The 27,555-nt window shown below is 37.1% G+C and overlaps 1 protein-coding gene across 8 annotated transcripts in view; it reads right to left on the reverse strand.

The window, feature by feature from the left end:
• MSANTD4 (Myb/SANT DNA binding domain containing 4 with coiled-coils) overlaps positions 1–27,555 on the reverse strand; it is a 63,943-nt gene that overhangs the window by 25,282 nt on the left and 11,106 nt on the right. For 4 of the 8 annotated variants that reach the window (XM_022560553.2, XM_089915482.1, XM_089915483.1 and 1 more), the window contains 2 exons: positions 24,751–27,286; positions 6,938–23,841 (listed from right to left, as the gene is read on the reverse strand). In XM_022560553.2, coding sequence (XP_022416261.1) covers positions 26,711–27,286 — 576 coding nt within the window. In that variant the 3' untranslated portion in view covers positions 6,938–23,841; positions 24,751–26,710. Of the gene's footprint in view, positions 1–6,937; positions 23,842–24,750; positions 27,287–27,555 lie in introns of those variants that run through there. The other 4 variants (XM_089915481.1, XM_089915479.1, XM_022560552.3 and 1 more) reach the window with 3 other exon arrangements.

Genomic DNA, 27,555 nt, shown 5'->3' on the forward strand with positions numbered 1-27,555 from the left:
ACTCCTTGTAGGAAACCTCCTGAATACCACTCTTAAGAAAAACTGATCACTCCCTTCCTTGGGCCCCACTAAATCTTGTACATGCTTCTATCAGATTACTTATCATCTGTCTGCTCCAAATGTATTCATTGCTACACATTCAAGGGTAAGAACTGTCTCATACAATTTTGTAACATTTGTGCCAGCACAGGTACTCAGGAACACTTCATAAATATTGAATGAAGGGAGGGAAAGAAAAAGGGGGAGGAAATGAGGGAGAGAAGGGTGTAAGAGAAGAAAGTTGTCTAATAAATATGGGAATATATGTATACATACAGCTGATTCACTTTGTTGTACAGTAGAAACTAACACAACATTGTAAAGCATTTATACTCCAATAAAGATGTGAAAAAAAATATTGCATACCTGGTCCTGGGTTGATTTAAGGCTGAGGAAATATTGGTTTGTTATAGTTTGATAAAGGGAGTGGCTGGGGCATATAGACTCAAGATTGGTTGGTTTGCATATGAAATGCATGCTGCAGGCTATCTCTAAGAATTGGCTAGTCCTGAGAGGAGCAGTCTCTACCTAGTCAGAGAGGCCACAAATTGACCCTGCGGTGAATGTATGCCAAATAGACAAATGCAGAATCTAGGAAAGCCCAGAACAGGGAGAAATTTGCTGATTCATAAAATTGAAAATTCAGAATTAGCCTCAATATCAGGAGAGGTTTGATTCAACAGTTCAAGTGATCTCATCAAGGGCTCAACCTTACCCTCTCATTTATATCTTCCCTGATAAGCTCTATACAGAGACTTGCCAACTGTGCCACTCAATATAGCAAAATGGCTTTATACATCTCCAGATATCTCATCTCCATGGGAAGCTAAGATGTCAAGGAGAAGAGTGAACGTTTCTTTTAGAAGTTTCAACAAATACCTTCTTCTGTTTCATTGGCTCTGAATGAGTTATCTGCCTGTCTCTGAACCAACCTTGTAGCAAGAGAATGGAACATAGGGATAGGCTTGCACACATCATACCCCACTCCTAGAGCTTGTGGTCAAGTCAACCTTCCTTGGACTGTGAAGATGGGAAACGTAGTGGTTTCTAGAAGAAGATCTATAAACCCAGGAAGAGGACATGAATTCTGACATACAAAACGAAAATGCCTGCTAGTCAGAATTTTTCATATTTCTGGTACCAGTACGTATATCACAGTAGCAAAAGATGCCAGATTCCCCTTTCTTTCAGGACAGAAAAGCATGGCTTTACCTGGTAGTAACTCAAACAATCTTGGAATGTTTAGAAAACACACACACAATTTATTAATGTGTATTTTAACAAGTAGAGAAGACAGATATTACCAATACCATTTTGGTTAAACTGAAGCGTTACTCTTACTAAAGCAGTCTTTCACATCTTGGCCCACATCAAAAGTGCTAAAATTTTATCGAATTACGGTTTTCTCCAGACATATGCCCAGGAATGGGATTGCAGGAACATATGGTAGCTCTATCCTTTTTTTTTAAGGGACCTCCATACCGCTCTCCATAATAGCTGTACCAACAATGGGAATGTTTCCTTTTTCTCCACACCCTCTCCAGCATTTGTAGACTTTTTGATGATGGCCATTCTGACCAGTGTGAGGTGATACTTCACTGTAGTTTCGATTTGTATTTCTCTAATAATTAGTGATGCTGAGCATGTTTTCATGTGCTTTTTGGCCATCTGTATGTCTTCTCTGAAGAAATGTCTATTTAGATCTTCTGCCCATTTTTTGATTGAGTTGTTTTTTCAATATTGAGCTGTATAAGCTGTTTGTATATTTTGGAGATTAATCCCTTGTCGGTCACATTGTTTTAAATATTTTCTCCGATTCTGTAGCTTGTCTTTTTTCATTTTGTTTATGGTTACCTTTGCTGTGCAAAAGCTTTTAAGTTTAATTAGGTCCCATTTGTTTATTTTTGTTTTTATTTCCGTTACTCTAGGAAACAAATCCAAAAGAATATTGCTGTGATTTATGTCAAAGAGTATTCTGCCTACATTTTCCTCTAGGAGCTTTATAGTATCTGGCTTTACATTCAGGTCGTTAATCCATTTTGAGTTAAGTTTTGTTCATGATGCTAGAGAATGTTCTAATTTTATTCTTTTACATGTAGCTGTCCAGTTTTCCCAACACTACTTATTGAAGAGACTGTCTTTTCTCCATTGTATATTCTTGCCTCCTTTGTCATAGATTAGTTGACCATAGGTATGTAGGTTTATTTCTGGGCTTTCTACCCTGTTGCATTTTTGTGCACCCAATGTTCATAGCAGCACTATTTACAATAGCCAAGACATGGAAGCAACATAAGTGTCTATCAACGGATGAATGGATAAAGAAGATGTTGTATATATACAATGGAATATTACTCAGCCATAAAAAAGTGAAATAATGCTATATGCATTGACATGGATGGACCAAGAAATTATCATACTAAGTAAGCCAGACAAAGATAAATATCATATTATATTGTTTATATGTGGAATCTAAAAAATATGATACAAATGAACTTATTTACAAAACAGAAATAGACTCACAGATATAGAAAACAAACTGATAGTTACCAAAGGGGAAAGGGAGGGAAGGATAAATTAGGAGTCTGTGATTAAAATATAAACACTACTATATATAAAATAGATAACCAACAAGGACCAACTGTATACACAGGGAACTATACTTAGTATCTTATAATAACTTATAATGAAAGGGACTATAAAAAGGGAATATATATATATATATATATATATATATATATAATTGAATCACTTTGCTGTACACCTGAAACTAACACAACATTGTAAATCAACAATATTTCAATAAAAATTTTTTTAAGCAGTAACATTTTAGCCCACTTGGAGTAAACTGGAAGATATTTAGAGGCATTTATGTGGGACTTGGTGAAAAACCTTAACTCTATTTTTTTCTATATTACATAATTGATAAGAAATAAGAATACAAAGCATTAGTGAATAAATCTGTCCTTGCTTTCAAATCAGATATTTTCCAAATAAATTTACTGTGAAACATGAGCTTAGTTCTGTAGCCATAACTTTTGTTTTAAATCAGGTTGTATATTTAAATGCCTACCCACAATTCTCAACAAAGGAGAGACAACCTCTTTAAATCCTTAATAGTTGACATCAACCAGAAACGCTATTTGTACTAGTGACTTTTTAAAAAAGTTTAAACCATTTTTACAACCATTCAAAAATTTACAACAAATAAAATTATATTTAAAGGATACAACAAATCTTCCCTTTCTTTTGTCAACAAATATAATGTTGAAAGTTCTTGATAAATATGAATAGATTTGAATCCAATAAAACTTTTTGTATGAATTATTTTAGAATGATGAAATTTTGGTGAATGCACATGCTTTATTGGAGCAGTCACCCTGAAGCTCACCTGGATGCCATTAAAGAGTATATGTGACACAAAGGGATGGAAGAATCTGCCAAATATATATAAGGACAGAGATTCTTTGCTGCTACAGCCAAGAGCTCTGCTTTGTAAAGTCTCTCTCCCTTCTCCACTTCCCACCCATAGATACCACGGCAAAACCTTGGGTGAGGTACAGGGACCCTTAAGCATGCCTCCAGCAGATTTAGGTGTCCCTTGTTCATAATGGGCAGTGGCACATTCTTCAGTTGGCTACTAAAATGGATATCCAGAGGACAATCCTTGGCCCCTTGGCCTTGCACTAGGGGCAGAGCAACAGGTACCAAGTAAATCAGAGGGAACTATGGGACTTGCTCTCAGAAGTGTCCCTGACAAGACAACCCCTAGTTTGAGGCCATTCACCACCATCCTCAGGGCTGAGGTACACCTGGAATCCATTCATGAATACCTATTAGGGACCTTTGCCCTAAAAGTACAATTACAATGCCAAATGCTAAGAACAACCTACATTATATCTTCCTAAATCCTGCTAACAAATAAAATAGTAACACTGGGGGAGACGGTACTTATGGCAAAGGCTGCTATTCTTCCACATCATCTATTTTCTCCTTTAAGAATAACTGAACCTGAATCGTTGATTTTTATCTGGGCACAAAACTCATTTTCCAACTTCCCTCTGTGGCTATGATTTTGTCCCTTAACTTTCACTTAAAAAGCTGGATGTCTCCTAAGGACATAGTTTCCTCTGAAGCCCTCTCAAAAGAAGTCTCTTTCTTTTCTCCTGTTGGATCTGAAGGTGATACATGCTATCCTTGCTCCTTATTGCTGCTGCCAGATCATTATTCCTCTCTTCTTTCTAAAAATCCAGCTCCGTTGAAGGACTTGCCTTACATCTATTATTTCCATTTATTGCAGTCATCTACCATATTCCTGGTCATTTCTCATTCATTAGAGATTTTAGTCCCTGACTTTCTGCCCATCTCTTTACCTACATTCGTATCACTATTTTTGGTGATTTCAGTATGCACATAGAGAATTAATCTAAACCTTGGCCTCACTGGTCCTTGCACACATTGTCTCCATGGTCCTGTTTCCAACACATGAGGCAGCCACTAACAGTCATGCAGTCTGTGAAATACACATTAGTGAGGCTATAATAAACACTACATCCTACAATGAGACTACAGTAGTCCCCCAAGAGACAGACAGAAGTTGGTCCTTCATAATGCTGATGAACTGCCAAACTAAACAGCTCTGGAATCATCTAACCTTGGACTTTGTTTTGTGAAATCATAAATTCCCTTATAGTTTGACCCATTTAGAGTTGGTCTTTTCTTTAATTGTACCCAAAGGTATCCTAAATAGTACAAGCACAGGTGTAACAGATGTATATCACCTATTATTAAGTAATGTCCAGATCTGCATCAAAACAAATCAAAACATCTACAAGGAGAATGAATGATTGGAAGGGGTAGTGCATTAATCCAAGTGAAACGGTGATGGGTTTGGGATAGTATGGTGACAGCAGAAATGGAAAGAAGGGAACAGAATGAAAAATTATTTAGAGGTAAAATCTATAAGACAACTGTGATTGATTGGACTTCTGTGTGAAAACCAGGGTTTACTCAAAGAAAAATGCCAAGTTTCTAGCTTGAACTCCTAGGAGGAGGATGTTATTATTTGTTGACCTCTTGAACAGTTGAGGAAGACCAGGTTTGCAGTAGATCAAGAGTTCAATTTTAGATGCACTGAATTTGAGGTGTCTGTGAAACATTTGAACAGAACAGAGGAGAAATCTGGGCAAGAGATTGAACTTTGAGAGTCAGTATATATTCAATAGATAGTAATTAAAGACACTGAAATGTCTGAGCATCTGGGTAGAAAATATAGACCTGTAGCTTCCAAACTTTACTGCACGTGAGAATCACCTGAAGAACTTATTTAAAACACAGATTGCTGGACCCCACCCCAGAGGTCCTGATTCAGTGGGTGTGATGATTAGTTTTATATGTCAACTTGGCTAGGCTCTAGTACCTGTTATTTAATCAAACACTAATGTGGGGGTTTCTATGAAGGTATTTTCTGGATGCTGTCAACATCTATAATCAGTTGACTTTAAGTAAGGGAAATAACCCTCAATAAAATGAGTGGGCCTTGTCCAATCAGTTGAAAGGCCTTAAGGGCAAAAACTGAGATTCCCCAGAGAAGAAATTCTATCTCAAGACTGAGGCATCAATTCCTGCCTGAGTTTCTCACCTGCCCCTGCACTAGAAATTCTGGACTTGCCAGTCTCCACAATTGCATGAGCTAATTCTTTAAAAAAATACATACCCTGTTGGTCGTGGTTTTCTGGAGAACCCTGATAAGTATAGTAGGTCTGAGTGCTGGGCCCCAGAATTTGTAAATATTTCTAACAGTTTCACAAGTAATATTGATGCTGCTGGCTCAGGGGCTACACTTTGAGAACCACTGATGTAGAATAAAAAGATCATAGTGCTGAGTCTTAAAAAATTTGACATTTAAAAGATGGGAAAAGATGCCAGGAACTGGCAAAAGACAGAGAAAAGCAATGGTCAGATATAGAACAGTGAATCAAGAGTGTGACCAGAGAAGCCAAATGAAGAATGGAAGAAAGGGGACTTCCCTGGTGGCACAGTGGTTAAGGATCTGCCTGCCAATGCAGGGGACATGGGTTCTATCTCTGGTCCGGGAAGATCTCACATGCCACAGAGCAACTAAGCCCATGCTCCACAACTACTGAGCCTGTTCTCTAGAGCCCACGAGCCACAACTACTGAGGTGCACGTGCTTAGAGGCCATGCTCCACAACAAGAGAAGCCACCACAATGACAAACCCATGCACTGCAACTAGAGAAAGCCTGCGCACAGCAACAAAGACCAAGTGTAGCCAAAAATAAATAAGTAAATATATAAGTTTATATTAAAAAAAAAGAATGTAAGAAAGGAGTGGTCACCTGGTTTGGATAATATTGAAAGCTCAACTGAGATAAAGAATGGGGAGTTGAGTCAGGCAGAGTCAGAAAGGAAAAAGTCAGAAAGCTTTGGCTGTGAAAGGCATTGAGGGGAGATGGACATCTAGAGATTATTCATTTATTCAGTCACTTTTATGTATTAATTTTATTTATTTATTTATTTATTGTGGTACATGGGCCTCTCACTGTTGTGGCCTCTCACTGTTGTGGCCTCTCGCATTGCGGAGCACAGGCTCCGGATGCGCAGGCTCAGCGGCCATGGCTCACGGGCCCAGCCGCTCCGCGGCATGTGGGATCTTCCTGGACTGGGGCACGAACCCACGTCCCCTGCATCAGCAGGCAGACTCTCAACCTCTGCGCCACCAGGAAAGCCCATGTATTAATTTTAAATGGTAGAGAGTAGAGCACATTTATGTAATGATGCACAGTAGCATATATAAAGACTGAGGTTGAAAATACAGGAAAAGAGATAGCTTGTGTGTGTCTGAAAAAGCGGAAGGAATGAGATCAACACCAAGAGGATACAAGAAAATATTCTCTTTTAATAAAAGTTTGGACTGTTTATTGAAATGATATGCTGAACTATACAGAATTGCCAATATTTAAGCACTTTTTACTTATAAGTGTAACAATTTCATAGGTTCAAGTAATAATTAAATATAATAACTGGCCTTTACTGAGTACTATATGACAGTTAATTCTGATATTTAGGATTTAATCTTTACAACAACCCTGTGAAGTATTAACCATTCTACATAAAAAGAATATGAGTCACTGAGAAATTAGATATTTTATCCAAAATTATAGAGTTGGCAATTGGAGAATCTAAATTTAAAATCAAATATTCTTATTACAGACCCTGGACCCTTAATCACTGCTTGGTATATGATCATACTGTCCTTGTTCTAAAAGGAAGAAAATTAGGAAAAGAATAAGTGTAGATATGTAACTCTGGTGTCCAGAAGTTCAGTAAGTTACTGTCTGGTGGCTTCTAATTCCTTAAAGTTAAGGTTATCCACTGAACATAAAGGGAGAGGCAAAGGAAGGTCCGAGCTTTCCTGTGGGAAACCTCTTGAAATCATGTGTATTAGTTTTCTAGGGCTGCTTTAACAAGTAATCACAAGCTGGGTGACTTCATACAACAAAAATTTATTCTCTCACAATTCAGGAATCCAGAAGTCTGACATCAGGGTGTCAACAGGGCTACTTCTTTCTGGAGGTTGAAAGAGAATCTGTTCCATGCCTTTCTCCTAGCTTCTGATAGTTACCAACAAGGGTGTTCCTTGGTTTATAGCTGCATCACTCCACTCTCTGCCTCCATCGTCACATGTCTCTCCCTATGTGTATTCTCATCTCCAAATCTTGCACTCTCATAAAGACACCAGTCATTGGATTTAGGGTCCACCTTAATCCAATATAACCTCATCTTAACTTGATTACATCTGCAAACACTCTACTTCCCCAAAATGTTACATTAGCAAGTACCTGTCAGGACTTCAACATATCTTTTTGAGAGACACAGTTCAACCCACAGCACATGGTTTTGAAGAATGGAAGAGTGTGCATTCTAAAGAACCAAAGCAATATTGTCAAGTGCTGTTGAGAGCCAAGATGGGGCTGTGAATTTAAAGTAACACCAATCTGCCTGGGAACAAGAGTGAAATGGTGGTCATAGAATATGAGCTGGGAAAGAACAGATGAGAGAGGAGAAATTGGAAAGGGCACTGGACTACAAGTCCTGAGAATGAAAAAGAACTTGCAGCAAGCTGGGAGGTTTTGGAATTGTAGTCACTAAGCTGGTGTTTGAATTCATTATCATGGAGGAACAGGGTGACTTAGCCCAGAAGAATATTGTGGGACAGAAAGGGTGTTTGAGGCGAAGTGGAAGAGGTGGAACTGGTTATGAGGACACAGAACTCAGTGGTCAAAGCTTTCAGGGATTCTCCACCTAGACACCAAAGTTACCTGGAAAGTTCCTAGAACAATCAAGTGTAGAGAGAAAATGAGTCAGTGAATGTGACAGAGAAGAGTAATGAAAAGAGAACGACACTGGGTTTTGGTCAGTGGATTAGTTTCAAAGATGCATTTTTTTTTTTAATAAAAGAATGAAGAAGCAATGATCTGGAAAAAGCATGGGGAGCAAAGAGGACTCTAAACGAAACAACTGATCCCAAATCCCATAGGAGGGCACCAGAATACATAGCAAATATGTATGAATTGAAACATTTCTCATTCTGTCATTTGCAGAATCATTAAAAGAAACATTAGATCTGGGATCCTCCCTAGGTAGGATGAACCTCCTTGGCTGGTTTGAAAACCAAATCATCTTTAATGGGAAAGAGAATCATCCAAATGGTATGGTTACATCAGGGAATGCAAGGCCAAGCCAAGTCCACTCCTACTGCAGTGTGTATTGTGCAGGCAAAGGAAAAGAATCACAGAACACACACTTGGCTACCAGGGCCCACACCTATGGTTTGGGAACAGTGCTCAAATTAGCGGGGAATGAATTATAAGCTGGGCAGATTGATGTTCATTTTATATTAACATTTTTATTCAAAAGGTACCCAGGAAGACTTTGGAAGACATAAAGATACTGATTTTCAATATCAATCAAGATGGCAGAGTAGGAAGACCCTGAGCTCACCTTCCTCTACAAACTCATCTAAACTACAATTACATATAGAGTAATTCTCTTTGAGAACGACCAGAGGACTAGCAGAATGGCTCTTCTACAACCAATGTTATAAAGAAAGAACCACACAGAGTATGGAAGGAGGGGAGGAGAAGAAATCTAGTCAGGACCCACACTCATGTTTGGTGACCCAGAAGAAGAGGGGGATATAATGGGCTCAGGGATCCTCCCTAGGTAGGATGAACCTCCTTGGCTGGTTTGAAAACCAGTGGGGCTTACCAGATGGTTGTAGGAAACCAAGACTCTGCTCTCGAAGAACATGCATTCAGACTTGCTTGCTCTGAGTCCCAGCACAAAGGCAGCAGGTTGGTGCTCTAGCCAGCCTGCCAGGACCACCCCAGCATGCCCCCAGCCCACACCAACCTCCTACTACAGGCTGTTCTGCTGTGGCACTGCTTCCTGCCAAGGTGTAGACCACCATCACCCTGAGGAGAAGTGGAACTAGCTCAGAACTATGGCTCCAGCCTCTTGGGCCCTGGCCTGCCCCCAGCCAAGTCAGAGACCACCACTGACCCTGAGAGAAGCCCCTGTTTGCACCAGACTTGAGCTCTAGCCCCTCAAACTCCAGACCTACCCTCCACCGAACCACTGGTTGCCAGTACACCCTGGGAAAGACAATCCATGCTTCAGATCCAAGTCTCTAACCAAAACCACTGGGCAGCTACAAACCACATGAGGATGCTCTCACACAAGGACATACCTTCTGGACCAGGATAGGTAACTGTTTTGCCTAATTTCACAGATAAAAATAGAGAAAGTCAAACAAAATGAGAGACAGAGGAATATGTTCCAAAGGAAAGAACAAGATAAAACCCTGGGGGTGGGAGGGAACATAATGAAATGGAGATAGGTAATTTACCTGATAAAGACTTCATAGCAGTAGTAACAAAAATGCTTACTGAATTTGGGAAGACAATAGAGGAACACAGTGAGAACTTCATCAAAGAACTAGAAAATATAAAAAAGAACCAATCATAACTGAAAAATACAAAAACTGAAAGTAAAAGTACACTAGAAGGAATTAACAGCAGATTAGGTGAAACAGAAGAACATGTAAGAAACCTGGGAGACAGAATAGTGGAAATCACCCAATCAGAATGGCATAGAGAAGACAAATTAATTAGGATAGTTTAAGGAACCTCCAGGACAGAATCAAGTTACAAATATTTGCATTATAGGGTATGCAGAAGGAGAAGAGAGAGAGAAAGGGGCAGAAAAGGTATTTGATGACATTATGGCTAAAAACTTTTCTAACCTGAAGAAGAAAACAGATATCCAAGGCCACGAAGCACAGAGAGTCCCAAACAACATGAATTCAAAGAGATCCACAAAAAGACATATCATAATTAAAAAGGAAAAAGTTAAAAATAAAGACAGAATTTTAATGGCAGCAAGAGAAAAACAAAGAGTCACATACAAGGGAATCCCCATAAGGTTATCAGTTGATTTTTCAGCAGAAACTTTGCAGGCCAGAAGGGAGAGGCATGACATATTTAAAGTGCGGAAAGGAAAAAAACCTACAACCAAGGATACTCTACCAGGCAAGGTTATCATTCAGAATTGAAGGAGAGATAGAGTTCCCAGAAAAGCAAAAAAAAAAAGAGTTTATTATTACTAAGTCAGCCCTACAAGAATGTTAAAGGGTCTTCTTTAAGTGAAAAAGAAAAGGCTATGAAACAAAAATATAAGAAAATATATGAAGAAAAATCTCACTGATAAATGTCAATATATACGAAATTCAATGGATAAACCACTTAAGTTAGTATCAGGTTAAAAGACAAAAATTGTAAAATCAACTATAACTGCAATCAGCAGCTAAAGGATACACATAAAATGTAAAATATTACACCAAAACCTAAAACATGGAGGGGAAAGTAAAAAATATAGAGCTTTTAGAATGGTTTGAACTTAAATGACTATCTATTTAAAACAAGTAGTTATATTTATAGGTCAAAATATATGAACCCATGGTAACCACAAATCAAAAACCTACAATAGATACACAAAAACAAAGAGAAAGGAATCCAAACATACAACCAAAAAAAATCATCAAACCACAGGGAAAACACTAAACAAAGAAAAGAGAACTACAAAAACAACAAGAACACAAGTAACAAAATAGCAATAAGTACATACCTATCAATAATCACTTTAAATGTCAATGGACTAAATGCTCAATTCAAAAGACACAGGGTGACTGAATGGATAAAAAAACAAGACCCATCTATATGCTGGCTACAAGAGAGTCACTTCAAACTAAAGACACATACAGACTGAAAGCGAAAGGAGAGAAAAAAAATGTTTCATGCAAAAGGAAATGAAAAGAAATCTGGGTAGTAATACTCATATTGGACAAAACAGACTTTTTTAAAAGTCTTAAAACAAAAGACAAAGAAGGGCATTATATAATGATAAAGGGGTCAGTTCAAGAAGAGGATATAACATTCATAAACATATATGCACCTAATTTAGGAGCACCTAAATATAAAGAAAATATTAACAGACATAAATGGAGAAACTGACAGTAATACAAATATCCACCTACATCAATGGATAGATCATCCAGACAAAATCAATATGGAAAGAGTGGCTTTAAAAGATATTTTAGACTAGATGGACTTAATATATATCCATTGAACATTCCATCTGAAAACAGCAGATACACATTCTTTTCAAACGCACACGGAACTTTCTCCAGAATAGATAATATGCTAGGCTACAAAGCAGCTGTCAATAAATTTAAGATGATTGAAATTTATACCAAGCATTTTTTCCAACTACAATAATTAGAAACTAAAAATCAATAACAGGAAGAAACCTGGGGAAAAGACACAAACACATGGAGACTAAGCAACATGCTACTAAAAGACCAATGGGGCAACAAAAAAAAACAAAATAAAACTTAAAAAAAATACCTTGAGAAAAATGAAAATAGAAACAAAACTTTACAAAATCTATGGGATACAGCAAAAGCAGTTCTAAGAGGGAAGTTTATACAGATACAGGCTCACTTCAACAAACAAGAAATATCTCAAATCCTTTCCATCTAATGGAATTAGAAAAAGAAGAAAGAAAGCCCAAAGTCAGCAGAAAAAAGGAAATATTAATAATAAGATAAGAATAAACAAATGAGACCTAATGAAATTTAAAAGCTTTTTGCACAGCAAAGGAAACCATAAACAAGATGAAAAGACAACCCTTAGAATGGGAGAAAATATTTGCAAATGAAGCAACTGACAAAGGATTAATCTCCAAAATATACAAGCAGCTCATGCAGCTCAATAATCTAAAAAGCAAACAACACAATCAAAAGTCCAAGTCTCTGGACTAACAGAGAACTTCAGGTCCCAGGGAATATTAATCAGTATGCAGACTCCCAAAAGTCCTCATCTCAATACCAAGACCCAGCTCCACCCAACTGCCTGCAAACTCCAATGCTGGATGCCTCAGGCCAAACATCCCACAAGACAGGAACACATCCCCACTCATCAAAAAAAAAAACATGAGACCACAGAAAAACATGTTACAGACAAAGCAGCAAAGTACAAACCTACACACCAAATAAATGAAGAGGAAATAGGCAACATACATGAAAAAGAAATCAGAGTAATGATACTAAAGATGATCCAGGATATGGGAAATAGAATGGAGGCACAGATTGAGAAAATACAAGAAATGTTTAACAAGGATGTAGAAAAACTAAAGAACAAACAAACAGTGAGGAACAACACAATAAATGAAATGAAAAATACACTAGAAGAAATCAATAAAGGAATAACTGAGACAGAAAAACAAATAATGAGCCAGCAGACAGAATGATGGAAATAACTGTAAAAAGGAGAATAATGAAAAAAGAATGAAAAGATATGAGGACAGTCTTGGAGACCTCTGTGAAGACATTAAATACATCAACATTTGAATTATAGGGGTCCGAGAAGAAGAGGAGAAAGAGAAAGGGTCTGAGAAAATATCTGAAGAGTTTATAACTGAAATCTTCCCTAACATATGAAAGGAAATAGTCACCCAAGTCCAGGAAGTGCAGAGAGTCCCATACAGGATAAACCCAAGGAGAAAAACACGAAGACACATACTTATCAAACTAACAAAAATTAAATTCAAAGAAAAAACCTTAAAAGCAGCAAGGGAAAAGCAAAAAATAACATACAAGGGAATCCCAATAAGTTATCAGCTGTTTTTTCAGCAGAAAGTCTTCAAGCCAGAAGGGAGAGGCAGGATATATTTAAAGTAATAAAAGGGAAGAACCTACAACAAAGATTACTCTACCATCAAGGATCTCATTTGGATTTGATGGAGAAATCAAAAGCTTTACAGACAAGCAAAAGCTAAGAGAATTCAGCACCACCAAATCAGCTTTACAACAAATGCTAAAAGAACTTCTCTAGGCAGGAAACACAAGAGAAGAAGAAGAAAAGGACCTACAAAACAGACCCCAAACAATAAAGAAAATGGCAATAGGAACATACATATTGATAATTATCTTAAATATAAATGGATTAAATGCTCCAACCAAAACACACAGACTGGCTGAATGGATACAAAAAAAGACCCGGGGCTTCCCTGGTGGCACAGTGGTTGAGAGTCCGCCTGCCAATGCAGAGGACACGGGTTTGTGCCCCGGGCCGGGAAGATGCCACATGCCGCGAAGCGGCTGGGCCCGTGAGCCAAGGCTGCTGAGCCTGCGCGTCCGGAGCCTGTGCTCCACAACGGGAGAGGCCACAACAGTGAGAGGCCCACGTACAGCCAAAAAAAAAAAAAAAAAAAAAAAAAGATCCGTATATATGCTGTCTGCAAGAGACCCACCTTCAGACCCAGAGAAACATACAGACTGAAAGTGAGGAGATGGAAAAAGATATTCCATGCAAATGGCAATCAAAAGAAAGCTGGAGTAGCAGTATTCATATCAGATAAGCTAGACTTTAAAATAAAGACTATTACAAGAGATAAGGAAGGACACTATATAATGATCAAGGCATCAATCCAAGAAGAAGACATAATAATTATAAATATTTATGCACCCAGCATACAAGCACTTCAATACATAAGGCAAATGTTAACAGCCATAAAAGGGGAAATTGACAGTAATGCAAAAATAGTGGGGGACTTTAACACCCCAATTACACCAATGGACAGATCATCTAGACAGAAAATAAGTAAGGAAACACAAGCTTTAAATGAAATAGACCAGATAGACTTAATAGATATTTATAGGACATTCCATCAGAAAGCAGAAGAATACACTTTCTTCTTAAGTACACACAGATCATTCTCCAGGATAGATCACATCTTGGGTAACAATTCAAGCCTCAGTAAATTTAAGAAAATTGAAATCGTATCAAGCATCTTTTCCAACCAAAACACTATGAGATTAGAAATCAATTATAGAAAAAAAAAAAACTGTGAAAAACACAAACACATGGAGGCTAAACAATACGCTACTAAATAAACAAGAGGTCACTGAAGAAATCAAAGAGGAAATGAAAAAGTTCATAGAAACAAATGACAATGAAAACACGACAACCCAAAATCTATGGGATGCAGCAAAAGCAGTCCTAAGAGGGAAGTTTATAGCAATTAAATCTTACCTGAAGAAATAAGAAAAATCTCAAATAAACAAACTAACCTTACACCTAAAGCAACTAGAGAAAGAAGAACAAACAAAACCCAAAGTTAGTAGAAGAAAAGAAATCATAAATATCAGAGCAGAAATAAATGAAATAGAGACAAAGAAAACAATAGCAAACATCAATGAAACTAAAAGCTGGTTCTTTGGGAAAATAAACATAATTGACAAACCTTTAGCCAGACTCATCAAGAAAAAAAGGGAGAGCACTCAAATCAATAAAATTAGAAATGAAAAAGAAGTTACAACTGACACTACAGAAATACAAAAGGTGATAAGAGACTACTACAAACAACTATATGCCAATAAAATTGACAACCTGGAAGAAATGGACAAACTCTTAGAAAAGTACAACCTTCCAAGACTGAACCAGAAAGAAACAGAAAATATAAATAGACCAATCACAAGTAATGAAATTGAAACTACAATTAAAAATCTTCCAACAAACAAAAGTCCTGGACCAGATGGCTTCACAGGTGAATTCTATCAAACATTTAGAGAAGAGCTAACACCTATCCTCCTCATACCCTTCCAAAACACTGCTGAGGAAAATGAGCTTGGGAGTGTTCCTTCCTCTGCAATTCCTCAACAAAAAATTCCTCAACAAAATACTAGGAAACAGAATCCAATAACACATTAAAAGGATCATACACCATGATCAAGTGGGATTTATCCCAGGAATGCAAGCATTCTTCAATATATGCAAATCAATCAATGTGATACACTATATTAACAAATTAAAGAATAAAAACCGTATGATCATTTCGATAGATGCAGAAAAAGCTTTTGACAAAAGTCAACACCCATTTATGATAAAAAGAACTCTCCAGAAAATAGGCATAGAGGGAACCTACCTCAACAATAATAAAGGCCATATACGACAAACCCACAGCAAACATCATTCTCAGTGTTGAAAAACTGAAAGCATTTCCTCGAAAAACTGAAAGCATTTCCTCTAAAATCAGGAACAAGACAAGGATGTCCACTCTTGCAACTATTATTCAACATAATTTTGGAAGTCCTGCTATGGCAAACAGAGAAGAAAAAGAAAAGGAATCCAAAGAAGATCCAAAGAAGTAGAACTTCTTTTCTTTGCAGATGACATGGTACATACACAGAAAATTCTAAAGATGCCATCGAAAACTACTAGAGCTAATCAATGAGTTTGGTAAAGTTGAAGGATACAAAATTAACGCAAAGAAGTCGATTGCATTCCTATACACTTACAGTGAAATATCAGAAAGAGAAATTAAGGAAACAACTCCATTTCCATTGCAACATAAAGAATAAAATACCTAGGAATAAACCCACCTAAGGAAGTAAAAGATCTGTACTCAGAAAACTATAAGACACTGATGAAAGAAATCAAAGATGACAGAAACAAATGGAGAGATATACCATGTTCTTGGACTGGAAGAATCAATATTGTGAAAATGACTATATTACCAAAAGCAATCTGCAGATTCAATGCAATCCTTATCAAATTACTAAGGACATTTTTCACAGAAGTAGAACAAAAAATTCTACAACATGTATGGAAACACAAAAGACCCTGAATAGCCAAAGCAATCTTGAGAAAGAAAAACAGAGCTGGAGGAATCAGGTTCCCTGACTTCAGACTATACTACAAAGCTACAGTAATCAAGAGTATGGTACTGACACAAAAACAGAAATATAAATCAATGGAACAGGATAGAAAGCCCAGAGATAAACCCATGCACCGATGGTCACCTAATCTATGACAAAGGAGGCAAGGATATACAATGAAGAAAAGTCAGTCTCTTTAATAAGCGGTGCTGGGAAGACTGGACGCTACATGTAAAAGAATGAAATTAGAACATTCCCTAACATCATACACAAAAATAAACTCAAAATGCATTAAAGACCTAAATATAAGACTGGACACTATAAAACTCTTAGAGGAAAATATAGGAAGAACACTCTTTGACATAAATCACAGCAAGTTCTTTTTTGACCCACCACCTAGAGTAATGAAAATAAAAACAAAAATAAACAAATGGGATCTATTAAACTTAAAAGCTTTTGCACAGCAAAGAAAAGCATAAATGAGATAAAAAGACAACCCTCAGAATGGGAGAAAATATTTGTAAACGAAGCAAGTGACAAAGGATTAATCTCCAAAATATACAAACAGCTCAATAATCAAAAAAGCAAACACCACAATAAAAAAGTGGGTGGAAGACCTAAACAGACATTTCTCCAATGAAGACACACAGATGGCCAAAGGTACATGAAAAGACGATGAACATCACTAATTATTAGAGAAATGCAGATCAAAACTACAATGAGGTATCACTTCACACCAGTCAGAATGGCCATCATCAAAAAATCTACAAACAATAAGCGCTGGAGAGGGTGTGGAGAAAAGGGAACCCTCTTGCACGGTTGGTGGGAATGCAAATTTATACAGTCATTATGGAGAACAGTACGGAGGTTCCTTAGAAAACTAAAAATAGAACTTCCATATGACCCAGCAATCCCACTACTGGGCATATACCCTGAGAAAACCATAATTCAAAAAGAGACATGTACCACAACGTTCACTGCTGCAATGTTTACAATAGCCAGGACATGGAACCAACTTAAATGTCCATCAACAGATGTATGGACAAAGAAGATGTGGCCCATATATACAATGGAATATTAGCCATAAAAAGGATCAAAATTGAGTTATTTATAATGAGGTGGATGGACCCAGAGTATGTCATAATGAAGTAAGTCAGGAAGAGAAAAACAAATGTCGTATTTTAACGCATGTATGTGGAATCTAGAAAAATGGTACAGATGAACCTATTTGCAGGGCAGATATAGGGAATGGATGTGTGGACATGGGGGGAGGGGAGGATGAATTGGGAGATTGGGATTGACGTATGTGCACTGCCATGTATAAAACATATAGCTAGTGGGGACCTGCTGTATAGCGCAGGGAGCTCAGTTCGGTGCTCTGTGGTGACCTAGATGGATGGGATGGGGTGGGGTTGGGAGAGAGTCCCAGGAGGGTGGGGATATATGTATACATATAGCTGCTTCACTTCGTTGTACAACAGAAACTAACACAACATTGTAAAGCAACTATATCCCAATTAAAAAGAGAAAAAAATAAAACAAATAAACAGACTCACAGATATAGAAAACGAACTAGTGGTTACCAGAGGGGAGAGGGATGGGTGGAGGGGCAAAACAGGTGAGGGGCTTTAAGAGGTGCAAACTACTAGGTATAAAATAAATAAGTTACAAGGATGTAATATACAGAGCAAGGAATATAGTCAATATGTTATAATAACTCTGCATGGAGTATAGCCTATAAAGCCATCAAATTACTATGTTGTATACCCAAAACTAAGATAATACTGTAAGTCAACTATACATCAACTTGTTAAAATGATACCAAATTTATATGATAAAATATTTCAATTTTATTCAGGGAAATTCATTTTTATATTTTTAATTATGGTAGAGAATGGTAGAAATGACTAAGTCCCCATATCGGAAAAAGCTTTTCTCTGCTGATTGTCACTCTAGGATAAAAACTGAAAAGTTCAAGTGTAAAAGCAACATGATCAAAGGAAAAGGGAAGAAAACTTCATGGAGTATTTGGAAAGAACAGTGACAAACCTATTTATGTTGGTATGAGACAATCTTAGGGTAGGCAAAGAACATCTGAGGATATTACACTTGATTCAGAAGGAATCCTTGTTACAGGGAAGAAAAATGTGTAATGTCTTCAAGCTGATTTCTAAATTCTAAATGCATTCTCATATATTAATTTTATTAATATAAACACAGTGAGAGTTAGGGCATGATATTCAATGTAATAGAGATGAAGAACCATGACTAAGAAACACCAACTGCCCCACATCACTCAGCTGACCTATGGTCTTTCCAGAGCTCTGCTCTTCTTCCACTAGTTCACGTCCTGTTAATTCTCAGGGCATAATGGACACAGTACTTTATGAAATCTATTCTGGAAGTATCATACAGGGAGGATTAAATAGAAGCAAACTGAGAATCAGGAGACTCCTGAGATACAGACTGCAAATGCCACGATGCCAAAGACTACATGTGAGATTGAAGGAGGTTGGAATGAGCCATTAAAAGAAGAAAATACAGGACTTAACAACATGAGTAGATTGAAGAAGTCAAAGGATTAGAAGACACCACTAAAATTTCCAACCAAACAATCTGGTACAAATAATACCAACTGCATAGGGAAGATAATTTACAGATATGAGAGAAGGGAGTTAATGAATTTGATTCTGGCATATACCATGTATTTCAGAAAACAGCAAACTATACATGGTGAAATGCCATATAACAATTGAAAATACAGGTTTATAGTTCAATTCAAATGTTGGAACTGGAAATTTAGATTTGAAAGGAATTGACACCAGAGTAGATGGATTTTATATTTCAACTTATTAAAATTTTTTAAAGATGAATGGGTCACATCAGAAAATAAATGGTAAATAATAAAGGGTTTTCCCTGATAAAATTCATATCAAGAAAGTTCTTCTCAGAATATATTTATCAAAATTCAAATTTTATAATCATTGTCAATTTCTCATTTCTTCTGGTCTCAGTTCAATTCAGCATGGTCTCAATGCTTCTATCTACAGTGGTAAATTAATCTCCTGAGATTTAATCAACAACTCTTTTTTTTCCCCCAAGAAGATATGTTCTTTGGTTTTCTTCCCACTATGTTTAAGCTAAATCCTTTTTGATATGCATTGGGGAGAAATTTCAAAGTGATACCTTTGACAATTCTCATCTGGGTTTTAATTAAGGCACTGCACAAAATGCCACCTGATATGTATGTTCTAAAGGCTCAGCATGTGTCAAAAAGAAGTTAGAGGTCAAAAAATGAAACAGGTATTTAATATTCTGGGAGCTTTAGAAGTTACAACTTCAGGTCTAAGGATAGCAACTAGAAAGCCTTGACAAAAGTTATATACAGTTGAACCTTCGAACTGCATAGGTTTGAGCTGTCCACTTATGTGCAAATTTTTTCAATAAATATACTGGAAAACTTTTTGGAGATTTGTGACAATTTGAAAAAACTCACAGATGAACTGCATAGCCTAGAAATATCAAAAAAATAAGAAAAAGATATGTCATGAATGCATAAAATATACGTAGGTACTAGTCTATTTCATTATTTACTATCAAAATATACAAAAATCTATTATAAAAAATTACAATTTATCAAAACTTACACACACACAGACCACATATGGCACCATTCATAGTCCAAAGAAATGTAAACAAATGTAAAAATCCAGTATTAAATAACTGCATAAATTAACTGTAGTGTTTACTGTAATACTATAATAATTTCATAGCCACCTCTTGTTGCTATTGTGGTGAGCTCGTGTTGTATCAGCTTAAAATGCCATGTGATGCTAATCATCTCTGTATGAGCAGTTTACCTCTCCAGTAAATTGCATACCACAGTTAAAAGTGATCTCTCACAGTTCCTGTGTATTTTTTATCGTGTTTAGTGCAATACCATCAACTTTGAATAACACCATGGAACCCATACAAAATGCCACTAGTGATGCTGGAAGTGCTCCCAAGAAGCAGAGAAAAGTCATAACTTTATAAGGAAAAGTTGAATTGCTTGATGTGTAGAGTAGGTTAAGGTCTGCAGCTGCGATTGCCCACCATTTCAAGATAAATGAATTCAGCATAAGGACCATTGTAAAAAAGGAAAAGGAAATTCATGAAGCTGTCACTGCAGCTCCAGCAGCAGGTGTGAAAGCCTTGCACTTTTTGCAAAATACCTTTTTATCTCATATTGAAAATGCAGCTTTTATATGGGTTCAGGGTGGCTATAAGAAAGGCATACCTATAGGCTCTAATTTGATTCAAGAAAAAGCAAAGTCATTATATGATAATTTAAAACAAAAGGAAGGTGAAAGATCTAAAGCTGGAGAATTTAATGCCAGCACAGTTTGATAATTTTAGAAAGAGGTTTGGCTTTTTAAAAATGCCAATATAATAGGAGAAGCAGCTTCTGCTGACCAAGAGGCAGCAGACAAGTTCCCAGACACCATTAAGAAAATCATTGAGGAGAATGGATATCTGCCTGAACAGGTTTTTTATGAAGACAAAAGTGCCCTATTCTGGAAAAAAATTCCATGCAGGACATTTATTAGTAAGGAAGAGAAGTGAGCACCAGGATTTAAGGCAGGGAGGGACAGGCTAACTCTACTTTTTATGCAAATACAATTGGGTTTATAATCAGGACTGCTCTTATCTATAAAGCTGCTAACACCCGAGCCTTGAAAACGAAAGATGAACACCAGCTGCCAGGCCTTTAGTTGTACAAGAAGGTCTGAACGATGAGAACCCTTTTTCTGGACTGGTTCCATAGATGCTTTGTCCCTGAAGTTAGAAAGTATCTTGTCAGGAAGGGACAGTTTTTTAAAGTTATTTTGCTATTGGACAATGCCCCTGGCCACCCAGAGCCCCATAAGTTCAACATCAAAGGCATCAAAGTGATCTACTTCCCCCAAAACACAACATCTCTAATTCAGCCTCTAGATCAGGGGGTCATAAGGACCTTTAAGGCTCATTACACATGGTACTCTATGGAAAGGACTATCAACACAATGGAAGAGAACCCTGACAGAACATCATGAAAGTCTGGAAGGATTACACCATTGAAGATGTCATGGTTATTTTAGAAAAAGCCGTGAAAGCCATTAAGCCTGGAACTGTAAATTCCTGTTGGAGAAAACTGTGTCCAGTTGTGTTACATGACATCACAGGACTTATGATAGAGCCAATCAAGGAAATCATAAAAGAGACTGTGGACATGACAAAAAAAGGTGGGGGGTGAGGGAAGGGTTTCAAGATATGGATCTTGGAGAGACTCAAGAGCTGATAGACACCACAACCAGAGGAATTAACAGAAGACCACTTGATGAAGATGAGTGCTTTCAAACCAGATGATGAGGAAGAGATGTAACAGAAGCAGTGCCAGAAAACAAACTGACATTCGATAATCTGGTAGAAGGGTTCCAATTATGCAACACTGCATTTGACTTCTTTTACAACATGGACCATTCTGATATGGGCACCAAAACTAAAGCAAATAGTGGAAGGTTTGGTCCCATGTTAAAACATTTCTAGAGAAATGAAAAAGCAAAAAAGACAGAAATTACAATGTATTTCCATAAAGTTACACTGAGTGTGCCTGCCTCTCCTGTCTCCCCTTCTACCTCCTCCACCTCTTCTGCCTCTGCCACCGCAAGATCAACTCCTTCTCTTCCTCCTCCTCCTCAGCCTACTTGAGGTGAAGACTATGAGGATGAAGGTCTTTATGATGATCCACTTCCACTTAATGAATAGTAAATAATCACTATGCTGTACTGTTAATAAACTTATCTGTTGTGTTTGTGTGTCTGCATGTGAAAATATAATAACTGTACAGCAAGAACTGTATGAGACGTTTTTGTGTCACAGTCATTATCACCTAAGTATTCACTGTGTAGAACATCATGTGCAAGACTTGTATATAAGTGGAAAGCCTATCCTTATATAGGAATAAGGTGAGTGATATTTAATATAAGATTAGTAATGTGTTAGTTTTCTTGCTATTTTATAACTTGTTTTCAAAGTATTACATTACTGTACAGTACGTCTCTCTCATAATTGGAGAAACAGTATCAGCCTATCATCACAATGATTTTTTTAAATGTAACAATGTTTCCAATACTCTATAATGAATATGACTGTATACTATATTTCATAAAAATTTTTGTAACGATTCATTCATTAGTGTATAGGCTAGGCTACCATAAATTAATTATATTGATTACACTAGGCTACCATAAAGCAATCATACTGCTGCTCCTTTATTATCAATGCATGAAGCATTATACCTGTAAATAAATGAATTTTTCACATTTTATTCATTTTTGATGTCTAGTGTAATACATATAACATCTACTGTGTTTTGTATCATGTAACACAATATTGATGTAGATACTGCCAAGACAGACAATTCATCTTGTAAATAGACGATGTAAACTTACGGTATAAATACAATATGGCACTGTAAATGTGTTTTCTCTTTCTCATGATTTTCTTAATAACATTTTCTTTTCTGTAGCTTACTCCGTTTTAAGAATACAGAATGTAATACATATGCAAAATATGTGTTAACTAACTGTTTACGTTATCAGTAAGGCTTCCAGTCAAGAATAGGTTATTAGGAGTTAAGTTTTCAGGGAGTCAAAAGTTACATGCAGATTTTCAACTGCATAGGGGGGTCAGTGCCCCTAACCCCCACATTGTTCAATGGGTCACCTGTATTTAAAAAATTAATTTATTTGGGGGGAAGTATAATGTTAAAACAAATGTAGAGCAACCCAGTGAAAACAATTTTGATTTCAAAACAAAAAAAAAGTTAAGGAGAGGTAGGAAAGGTAGCTACCAATTTAAAACAAAATATTCTGGAAGCACTATGATCTGTTTTTATTTTCAGGATAGAAGTGACAAAGCATGAAGAGGTAGAAAAATGAAAAGAGGAAGCAAAGTAATAAAAAATGGACAAATTAGGTAGAAAAAAGAAGTTAAGCAAAAATTCTCTTCAATCACAAAGACTATAGTGTTTATAAACAAATTTATGGCTCCTTCCTTCTTCTAAATCAGCATCCTTACAAAAGGGATGAAGGTGTTCCTCATGATCAGGATGACAATATAATTTAATGCCCATATTGGGGTATTTCTACCTAGGACAAATGCTAAACCAGATAAGCTACCAATACCACTGGTATAATCAGGAGTATCCCAGGCAAACCAAAATGACTGTGTAGTAGATTATGAGAATGAACACAATTCCTCACCCCTCTCTGTATCCCCATTTTTTGCAAAGACTTTACAGCTCCTCATATCAAGAGGTGGACTCGATTCCCCACCTGTCAACTCTGGTCTGACCCGATGATTTGTTTTTGGCCAGTATCGTGCAGCAGAAGTGAAGTGCCAGTCCTGAGCCTTGACCTCAAGACACTTTGAGAATCACTTCTTTCGCTCTTGAACTCCTGCCATCGCCATTAAAACAAATCCTGTTAAAGGATTAAACACCATCAGGAGAGCTAAGACAACCCTCCACCCCAAACCAATATCCAGTTAACACCCCCAGAAGCTGAAGAGCCTAGCTAACCTGCAGCTGACCATGAGAACCCAGCCAAGATCAGAACCACCCAACTGAGCTCAGCCTAATTGCCTCTAAAATCATAAGCAACATGAGCCACTGTTTTGGAGTGGTTTGTTACACAGAAATAACCAAAATGACTCACTCCCAGTGTGCCTACCACTTCAGAAATGCAGCAATGAAGTTTCCTACTATAGTGACCCAACCCAATCCATCTATACCTGGGGCAGGGTTAAGAAACCCAAGGCTCCTCAACCAAAGCCCTGGAAGATATTAAGCTGATGCTTTTTTTTTTTAAGTCTCTTACTTATAGTAACCAAGAATGCTCCATCCATAAATAATATTGGCTATCTTCAATGCTTACTTCTAGGAAATTAACATCTATTGATCTTAAATGTAACACTAATATCAACTTGCCTTTAAAATAGCCTATTATAGTCTCAATACCATTTTATTAACAAAAAAAGAACTATGAAGCATAGGCAGAGCAGATATCATTACGCTCATTTTACACATGAGGAAATCAAATCACAGAGTAAATTAAATGACTTTCACAAGTAGCAAGTGACCAAGCTACAATACTTATAACTACACCTACAAACTTTCAATACTCCTTCTTCTTAGAGCTCTTATGCTAAAATCTTGGGTCAGTATTGGCATATCATTTTTCAAGTATTCTGAGGCACTATTTCCTTTCTTATAAAAGTAGGGCTAACATGACTTAGCTCAGGATTGTTTTGAGAAACAAATAAAATAATGTATAAAAAAGCGCATAGCACAATGTCTAACACAAATGTTTAGGCCCCTTTCCCCCACTCACCATGATAAAGCTCTTTTCCAGGCTTCACAACCTCAACCCTCATCACTGAGCATCACTTGAAATGATAAACGTTCACATAGTTAGTATAGGCAAATTTTATTTTTATGGCAGAAGCATTTATTTCAGTTATAGAAAAATAACACTATTTCAAAGTCAAGGTAACTAAGAAGAAGTATATTTTTTCCTTATATACCCATACTCAAATGTCACATATGGTTTCAAGACATTCTTAAATTAACAAGGACCAAATGCAGAATCAAGGTAGTACCTGTCAATAGAAGAGATATACTAAGGCTACATATCAGCTCTGGAAATGGGAAAATACAAAGTGATCTCGTGCAGTGATTCTCAACTTTAGTGTGCATTAGAATCACCTGGATTGTGGAATAAATACCTTCAGGGGACTGAAGGCAAATCACCAAATTAAGCAAGCCCTTGGTCTCAGAATAAATACCAAAGGGACTAAAGATACATACTTTGTTGCACAGGGAGGGGCAAAGACGAAATACATCATGATATATGAAATTAGCCATTTACACACTGTATGACTTCTAAGCCTCAGATTCAGGAATAATAATAGATACTACTCTCAGTTTTCTACAGATTAGGTCAGGTAGTGTGCAGTGATTCCCTAATTCAAAACACACAGCTACTATCATTATTTCATCACCATCATCATTACTATTGGATACAAGGACATTCTCCCCCCACCCCCACTCCCAGTTCCAAACAGCTATTATCTATTTTAAAAATCAAATTACCACTTACCGAGTTCAAGCTCATTGACTACGGGTACCATTTTTAAATTGGTAACATTTTTACTAGCTTCAACCACTTACATTAAGATTTCAGTACATGGCTGAAATGAAAATTTTTGTCTAAACTAAGACAATGGAGTCAAAGAAGGGTAACTAACTAAAGCTTAAAAAGTGTGCGTGGTATCTAAAGCATCAATAGCTAGACGAATGAACTGCTTTTCAAAGTGACTCACTTTAGACAATCTCTGATGTTCCCTACAGTTTTCTGACTCACGTTATTTACAGATGGAAACATATGAATAAAATACCTATAATCTTCATTACTTTCTATATTCAATATACTACACAGTAATGTTTCATAGTTAAAGTTCTGGGCCATTTAAGTAACTCCCACATAAATATCTGAGGTTTTAATATTCTGAAACTGAAACAAAGCTGAAGAGGTGCTCAGTCAGGCTAGGACAGGGTTTCTCAACCTCAGCAATGTTGACATTTTGGGTTGGATCATTCTTTTTTGTGGGGGACTGTCCTGTGCATTGCAGGATATAGGCATCCCTGGTCTCTCCTTACTACATGCCAGTAGCAACGTGCCCCACTGCCCAGTTTTGACAACCAAAAATGTCTCCAGACACTGCCAAATATCTTTTGGGAGCCAAAGTTACCCCCAGTTGAGAACTATTGAGCTAGAATTTTACAGACATAATTGTAAATTCTGAGTGCACAGATTAGACAAGACTATGTAATTTTACTAATTTAAAGAGTATAGCACAATAGTTTTTGCTATACTGTTTACGCAAGGGCACATAGTTTCTATACAATATACTACTTAAGCATATAATTACCCACAAATAACTTTTTCCTATTGAAAACACTAATTTTTTTTTTTTTTTTTTGCGGTACATAGGCCTCTCACTGTTGTGGCCTCTCCCGTTGTGGAGCACAGGCTCCGGACGCGCAGGATCAGTGGCCATGGCTCACGGGCCCAGCCGCTCCGCGGCATGTGGGATCTTCCCGGACCGGGGCACAAACCTGTGTCCCCTGCATCGGCAGGTGGACTCTCAACCACTGCGCCACCAGGGAAGCCCTGAAAATACTAATACTAAACAGGAAAAAAAAAAAAAAATACAGCTAATCCTGCTACCGTTTTTATATTATCTAAGTCTGTGGTTTACAAACGATCGATAAACGGAGATCTAGATAGATCACTGCAAGTGTCCTTCCTTCTGCATTCGTAGTCTCTCTTTCTCTACTTGTAAGCGCTCCTTTTCAATCTGCAGCTTCTCTGATTCAAATTTTAAAAACTGCAGCCTATCTTTTTCCAGTTGCAAGCGTTCTCTCTCAAGTTTTAACTTCTCTGTCTCTATATCCTGTGGTTGATATATGGACTTTTCTCCTTGACCAAGTTCATTTTCCAAAGATGGTTTCTCTGAGGTGACTATCTGTAACCTCAACCTCTCTCTTTCAATCTGCAGCCGCTCCTTCTCCAGCTGAAGCCGCTCATGCTCCATGTCTAACTGTCGCAGCCTCTCTTTCTCAATCTGTAGGCGTTCCTTCTCTACCTGCAGTCTTTCAGCCTCAATATCAAGCCGTCGTTTTTCCAATTCTAGTTTCTGTTTCTCTATGTTTACAAGCAAATGGGGCTCATCATATGCAGACCTAGATGGTGTTGAATTCAGAGTAAAAAACTCATCAATGTGGGGGAAATCAGGAAGCTCACTTTCCCTCCTGGAATCTGGTATGACTGATGACAACATTTCTTCTTCCTCTTCAATCTCAAACTAAAAGAGAAAAGTAGTTCTCAGTATTTATTTATACTTCATGGTTGTTAATTTGTCTAAGAATTTCTTGAAAGCTTTCTGTATTGTTTGAGCACACAAACCCATTTACTTTGAATTTTGAAAAATATTTACTATTACCTGACATCATTAATATATATAATTAAGAGAAGTATATTTAGGTGAGAAGAAAGAGATTGATGATATTAAGATGGAAAAAAATGGAATGACTTTGTTATGTACTATTTTTAAGTTAGCCTGAAAATCTGGGA

This window comes from Delphinapterus leucas, chromosome 7 (assembly GCF_059928025.1).
Source record: "Delphinapterus leucas isolate spDelLeu-1000000601 "Yukka" chromosome 7, BTC_Dleu_Yukka2, whole genome shotgun sequence".
NCBI classification, from domain to species: Eukaryota; Metazoa; Chordata; class Mammalia; order Artiodactyla; family Monodontidae; genus Delphinapterus; species Delphinapterus leucas.